This window comes from Neurospora tetraspora (genome assembly GCF_033439725.1).
Source record: "Neurospora tetraspora strain CBS 560.94 chromosome Unknown B0H65scaffold_11, whole genome shotgun sequence".
Lineage (NCBI taxonomy): Eukaryota > Fungi > Ascomycota > Sordariomycetes > Sordariales > Sordariaceae > Neurospora > Neurospora tetraspora.
Genome location: NW_026944393.1, coordinates 23,911 through 31,526, shown reverse-complemented (window position 1 = coordinate 31,526; position 7,616 = coordinate 23,911). Strand labels below are relative to the sequence as shown.

The 7,616-nt window shown below is 35.3% G+C and overlaps 1 protein-coding gene across 1 annotated transcript; it reads left to right on the top strand.

The window, feature by feature from the left end:
* Positions 1 to 5,624: 5,624 nt before the first annotated feature.
* B0H65DRAFT_437153 (uncharacterized protein) lies at positions 5,625 to 5,837 on the top strand (the record flags this gene model as incomplete). The annotated part of the gene is made up of 1 exon (XM_062825289.1): positions 5,625 to 5,837. A coding segment is annotated over one exon (213 nt), but the record flags the coding sequence as incomplete, so codon positions are not given.
* Between the last annotated feature and the right edge of the window lie 1,779 nt (positions 5,838 to 7,616).

The following is a 7,616-nucleotide window of genomic DNA, read 5'->3' as shown; positions in this document are numbered from 1 at the left end:
CGTTTTGCCCTCTAGTCCAAGCCGAACCTATGACATTCCCCGTAGTATTTAACATTCTGGTATTATTTAGTGAAAACATCTCGTAAGACTTTCTTAGTATTAAGGTTACTGAAAAATATAAATCCAAGTAATAATATCTATATATATAAAAGGCCAACAACAACTAATCCAATTTATAAGCTCGTTTGCGTTTGTAGTATAATAGTAGTTAATTCGCTACTAATCCTAATAGCCAATATAATATAGAATAAAGGAAAAGTTTAGTAGACGGATCGCTAAATTCTAAAAAGTATATTAACGTTGAAAATGCTAGTAATATAATTTATTTTTGTAGAATAATAGCGCCGGAGTCATAATGTTTTATTAGTACGGTCTTATTAGTTATAAAGAAATAACGTGTTACGGAATCTTACGATAGCTACAAATCGCCAAGTTAAACGTGTTAAGCTTAGATTTGTTAGGGTTAGGAATTACTATAACACTGCCCGCGGAGGAAATCAGGGTAGGGGTTGCTATACGGGCAGTGTACACTGCCCGCGGAGGAAAGTGACACTGCCCGCCGAGGGACTCTCTTCCGTATATAGCGGTCGCTTTTGGGCCCAGTACGGAATTAGGTAATATACTTTCCCAACTTCCCGCTATTCGCTTAAGGAATTCCGGAGTTCGAGGATGGCCTACCGCGCTCCTTAATCTTTTAGGCATTTCATCCGGGTGCACCCTATCCAAGTTGGAGGTGCCCCAACCCTTATGGGTGCCCTAATATTTCAATCCTTAGCCTGTTATTTTGATGTAAAATATCATTTAGACGGTAAATTCCATGGTTTTACATGTACATGAAAAAAAATAACAGCGATGTTCAGCGACATAGTTTTGTATGGAGATTTCTATGGTACACGATGTTTTGCACATGGGATAATTCTCTAGCATTCATTTACACTACGAAAGACTATGGTACTAAACTGAATCTCGTAATATTTGCTTGGTATAGTATTTCAAATTCTAATATTATTGATTGGGTCTGCTTACACGACCACTTCGTGTAACCTTGGGGGGAGGTCGATGGGCGCATTTGGATCCCACGGCGGCATCTTGGCTAGAGTCTTGTGCGCAATGCGCGCAGCGTTTTGAAGCTTCAGGAAAGTTAGTAAACGGTTCTGGTAATTGATGCGATTAATATTTACGTACGTGCGGTCGATTCTAGCCTGTTCTAGTAATTAAAGGTAGCCTGGTAGTAAAGAGGGAGTAGAAAGAAGGTTATAAAGGTTGAAGTTTAAAATCACCAAGTCTAAAGATGGGGGTCGTGTATATGGGGCCCACTGGCTGACTGGGCTTGGCACTGTCTTGCATAGAAATGTTGTTGTACGATTACTGTCTGACTGTATTAAAGGGTTGAAAAAAATAACGTACACGTTAAACCCTAACCCGATTGGGGCACCTATAAAGGTTGGGGCACCTATAAAGGTTGGGGCACCTATAAAGGTTGGGGCACCTCTAACCAAAGGAGGGTGCACCAGGATGAAATGTCATCATTTCGGTATTTACTTTATTTCCTATAAATATAAAAAAACTTTTTTCGTTTAATTTTAGTAAGCGGAGAGTATATTGTTCCTCCTTTTTAGCTTTAATAATCTTTATGTCTTCGAATTTGTAGGATAGGGTATCGGCCGTCATATTCTCTAGGCTAAATCTATAAAATATACGGAATTAATATTCCGATAAGGTCCTTAATTACGGAATTTATTGACTATTTAATATCTTCTTACTTCCGAAATATTTTAAAGCCTAATAATCGGCAATGATTGTAAATAGATTAACCCCTTTTAACTTAGGGCGCTATTATTCTAAAGCTTTTATAACTACTAATAGTTCTTTATTATAAATCGGGCAATTTAATTCCGCCGGTACTATAATCTTTAAATAGAAAGCTACGGAGTATTAATCGCTATTATTCTATTTTTAGTTTATTATTCCCGTATAAACGCTATCCGACGTATTTATTTCTACCTTCGTTTCCTTATAGTAGTAGAAATACGAAAATACTAGGGCGCTTAATAGGGTTATTTTTAATTCCTAAAAGGCTTCTTAATATCATTTAATTTATTAGAAGGGTAATTCATTCTTGATGAACTTAATTAGGGGACGCGCTATACAATTAAAATTCTTAATAAATTTACAGTAAAAGTTATAGAATTTTAAAAATACTTATACCCCTTAATTATAATAGGTTACTTCTAGTCCTTTATAATTAAAATCTTTAAGTTAATAAAAATTCTATTTATATTAATAATAAATTTTAAAGATTTAGTCTTTGTAATACTAAATTCGTACTTTTTGATATCGGTTTACAATTTAACGTCCTTTAATTTATTTAGTACCTTGCGTACGTAATTATTATACTTTTCGACGTCCTTGGAATAAATTAGGATATTGTCGATATATGTACTATAAAATGCGTTTAAATAATTTATTAGAATACTATTAATACATTTTTAGAACGAGGACGGGCTATTAATTAGTCCGAAGGGTAGGACTTTATATTTATAGGCCCCGTAACGGGTACGGAATATTATTAAGTCCTTATAATCCGGGTATATCTTAATACGATAGAATACTTGCCGAATATGGATTTTCGTAAAAATCTTTACTTAATTAATACGGGCTAAAGTTTTATCGATTAGGGGGAGAGGGTACTTATCCTTCTTTAATAGCGCGTTCAGCTTCTAGTAATTAATATAAAACTTTAAGTTTTTATTGGCCTTTGGAACCAATAGTACCGGGGCCGCCTAAGGAATTGAGTAAATTTCGATAAACCTTTCTTAAAAGTTTTCTATAATATATTTCCGGTATTCTTTTAATTTATTTAACGTTATTTTATATAGTAAGTTGTAACTTAAGTCCGAAGGCGACCTCCCTTCTTCTATTAGGATTTTGTAATTTACCTTTTGTCGATGGTTAGGTAGAGAATTAGAATCGAATTTGCTAAAAACGTCGATATAATTACAATACTTCTCCGGTAGTTTCTTTAATACTAGCGTTCGATATTTATCGTTATTTATTAATAGGATTTAGTTCTTTCTATTAGCGATTGACCTATTCATTTTGGATAAATCAGTAAATTCTACTTTAATTCTATATTAGAAATAATGATTAAAGACTACGGTACTAATAATAGTTATATCCTTAGGGCGTTCTTTAACCTAACCGAATAATTTCTTTAAATAATACGGGCCTTATTCGTTAATTAATAGGAACGTAAAAATTAACTGATTATCCTTTTTGGCTTTTTTTAACTCTTACTCTATTAATATTATTTCCGCCTCCGACGTATACTTATATTTAATACTGTTGAATAATTCCTATTCCATTTATTCAATTTACGAAATAATCGCGCTATAAATATAGTATTTTATCGTATATAGGGCTTTAGGGCGTTAATCCGCCGGAAGGTTGTCGTTTAGGGATTCTATTAAACTTTTTAAACGCTTTAATACTTTTTCGCTTTCTAATTCGACTATACGAATTTATAGTATTCGTTCTTCGGGGGAAGCATTTTGTAGACTAAATTCTACCGCTCTTTCTCCGAATTCCGTTGTAGACTTCTTATTATCGTTCTCCTTATCCGCCGCAACCTTCTTACTATTGTCCTACCTAGATAATACTGATACCGGAAAGGTATCGTGGTGTTATATGTCAGATCAGCTGACTGTGCGCACCTCCCAGTGCCATGGCATTTGCTATGGTCGGTTCAATTGAACCGCGACCGTAGGTCGCACCCCTACTTATATGGGTCTTGTAGGTTAGATAAGTTGGTTCGCGTGTATATGGTCTTCGATTGCCGCGAGCTCCCCTCTTTCGATTCTTCCTAGAATTATTAATTTATATATATTTAAATAATATATATATTGTGCTTTTTATAATACCCTTTTAACGGTATTATATGGTAGTTGTAATTTTGATTGCCTGATTTGAAATTAAACTACCCCCCTCTCGAAGGAATATTTTAGTAAATCGGCGTATTTCGCTGTCGGACGTTGTAAGTGCGCGATAATGTAAATTAGGTACGTGAGACGAATTTGGGTACTTTTGCGATTATATAATTACTTTTCCTCCCTTAGAAAGCGTTTTATTTATTTAGTTAAGATAATTTATTTTGTGTTCTTTAATTATTAAATCTGGGTACGTGATCGCTCTTTTTTACAGCGAATTTAAGTAATTGCGAGGTTTTCCTTTCTATATTTTACGGTGAATTTAAGTAATTACGAAATTCTTATATTACTTTACCCCGATTTGGGTAATTATATTTATTATTATTTAAATTTTAAGTTTATTTGGAGATTAAAGGTTTTTCCCGTTGCCGAATTTAGGTATATAGTAATATCCGTTCTTATTTAATTTTTATTTACGTATTTTTAATATTAATTTCTTTTAGTCGAGTACATTGTAAAATTATATTTGAATTTGTATTTATTAAAACGTATTTTCTTTAGCGATTTTAATTGATAACGAGTTATTATATTCGGTTCCTTCGTTAAGTCCGACGTAACTGAGCGCGACTACGGTCCTTAAATATTATATAATTTCGATGCGATTTCTAATCTTGATTCAAATTTTATTTGCGACGTCGACCCTAATAATTATTTTAGTAATTCTATACGTTTTGGAAATGAAGCCAAGTTGTACGACGAGATCGATAAATTCGATATATAAGTACGATAATGATAAAACTTTTTAATCCGCTGATTCGCTCCCTGTGGGACGCCTTTTTAATATCCTTTTGAATATATATACCCCCCTAGTGGTGTGTTACCTATTTATGAGTGCTTATTGATAGGAAGGTTTGCGGTAAGTTAATAAGGAATTATTTAATATCTTTCTATAATACGAATTGCGATTCGAGCGCGAGTTATATATTATAAATTTATTAATTTACGATGCGGACGCGCCTTTTCTAACTAATTTAGTTAAATTTAGTAATAATAGAGAGATTATTAAGTATTTCGAAATTAAAACTAATTAAATTTAATCCGTATTTAGATTTTAATTTAACGAATAAATTAAAATTGTAACCGATTAAATATAAGTTTCTTTTAAGTGAATTAAAGATATTAAAAACAATATTAGTATAAATTTAATCCTTTATAATTAGAAGATTTAAGAAATAACAGATATATAAGAATTTGAATTGAGAATGAAGTTTATTAATTTAGTAAATAAAATTTTATAGGATTATTCTAAGGATTATTAAACTTTATATATAAGCGACCGTGTTGAAGACGTTAAACGGTTCGAAGCTCAATTTAAAAATTAGTAGGATTTTTTGAATTAGTATAGTATAATAATTGAAGGATTCCCTTATAGAGAAGGAAGACACTATTGAAGGACTAAAAGACTTTATTACTAACTTAAACATCGGCAAAGGAGTAACTAAGAATAAGAATAAAGGAAAGGCCAAAGAAACGGTCCTTCCTAATATTAAGAAGGACGCTAACGAAGCTCCCCTTAAGGCTTCTACCCGCTTTTCGACCTTGCCCCCCGAGACCGACCCCGACGACGGAGAATACTCTAGCTCCCACTACCGCAATACTAATCAAACCGACCCTACTAAGTACTATAACTAGGATAAGGAAGACGATGTACCCTTCGAGGCTTGGTACGGCTTAATCCAGGACAAGCTCGAAATTAACGCTAATTACTACCCAACCGACCGCGATAAGTTTCTATACGTTAAGAGTCGTTTGGCCGGCTATACCTATCGCAACTTAATACCTTACTTACGCGAAACCCACCCGGAACAAATCAAGACCTACTCTAGCTTAATAACTCACTTGTGGCGTTAGGACCACGACCCCAACTAAGAGGAGAACGCGCTTTAGAACTTTACCAAGTTGAAGATGCCAAAAGACAAGCACGGGTTCGACAACGCGTTGGTGATGGTCGACCGCCTGTCGAAGTCATCCTGGGTCACCCCTTGCACGGAAAACGCTACCGCTCGCGACGCCGCTCGAATATACTACGAGGGGCCATACCGCGTTCACGGCATGCCCAAAGAGGTGATCTCCGATAGAGGACTATAATTTACGTCCGCGTTTATAGACGAAATATTAAAACTAACCGGAATAAAATAAAAATTAGCCACCGCGGGACATAATTAGACGGCGGGCCAAGTGGAAGTAATAAACGCCTATATTAATTAACGACTACGACCGTTCGTCAACTATTACTAAGACGACTAATTTAAGGCTATCCCCGCTCTAGATACTATTTAAAATAATTTACCGTAAAACAACGTAGGCCTGTCCCCTCACGAAATGATATTTGGCTGCCCTATAAAGATACTTTTCGATTGGGAGGCCCGCACCCAAGACTCTAATATTCCCCGGGCGGAGCAATTTACCCGAGAATAAGCACAAGACTACACCCAACGTATTCGAAGGTACATTGTATACGCTAGGGAAATAATATTAAAAGCGTAAGAATAATAGGCGGCGCAAGCCAATAAAAAGAGGAGAGAGCCCGATTTCGAACCAAAAAATAGGGTTATTATTATTAAGAAGCTCTAGTCTACAACTACCCGGCCTAATAACAAGCTCGATTTCCCCAATACCCGCAACCATTATAAGATTATCGAAAAAGTAGGGTACTCCTACCGGCTAGAACTATTAGAGAGTTGGAAAAGTATTAACATCTTCTACGCAGACCGTTTACGGAAATACAATAACGACCCGCTTTCGGAATAAGCGTTCGAGTGCCCCGGACTAATTAATACGGACGAAGACGGAGATCCCGAATAGGAAGTCGATAAAATTACGACTTCTAAAGTAATTAACAGAAAACTCTTTTATTAGGCGGATTAGAGGGGCTAGGACCCTAATCTAAAATAATATCCCACTTCTAATTTTAAGTACGCGCCGAAGGTACTTTAAAACTTTTACGAAGCTAACCCGGATGCCCCGGGCCCGCCCCGACAGTTAATAAATTAGTTCAACGAAGATGTAGAGTAATACGATAACAATAAATACCCCGAAGCAGAAGGATTAAAGCGTTCACAGTATATTACGAAGAACAAATGAATATAGTTTTATATATTAGTTCTCTATAATTATTTAGCAAAATTCGCGGACGAGTCATCTATATAGGGGGGGGGGGGGGGGGGGGGTAAGATAACGGCGCTAGTAGACTAGGTCTAGGTACTATATACGGATATAATTTATAAAGGTATTGGAATAAAGTATATAGAGGATTTTGGGTATAGTATGGTCTAAGGATATAAGTTATTTAATTAGCTATACTAAGACTGGCTATAGGGTGGATCCTAGTATGTGTAGGGTTTACTATATAAGTAAAGGGGATACGAATAAAGGGATTAGCTAATAGCAACCCGTATATAGGTTCCGTTGTCGCTTGTACGACCAGAGTATTTATTTAGGTCTGTACGCGTATGCCTAATTCTCTTCCTCTTTTCTTTTCCCCATCTGAAATCTTCTGTCATAGATGGAATCTTAGCTTTGCCTTCGACTCACCCATACTATGCCCTTGCATATAGTTCTTAACGAAATGGTCGATATATCTTACTATACAAGGTTATTAATATTATATTTTAAAATTTATTCGCATCT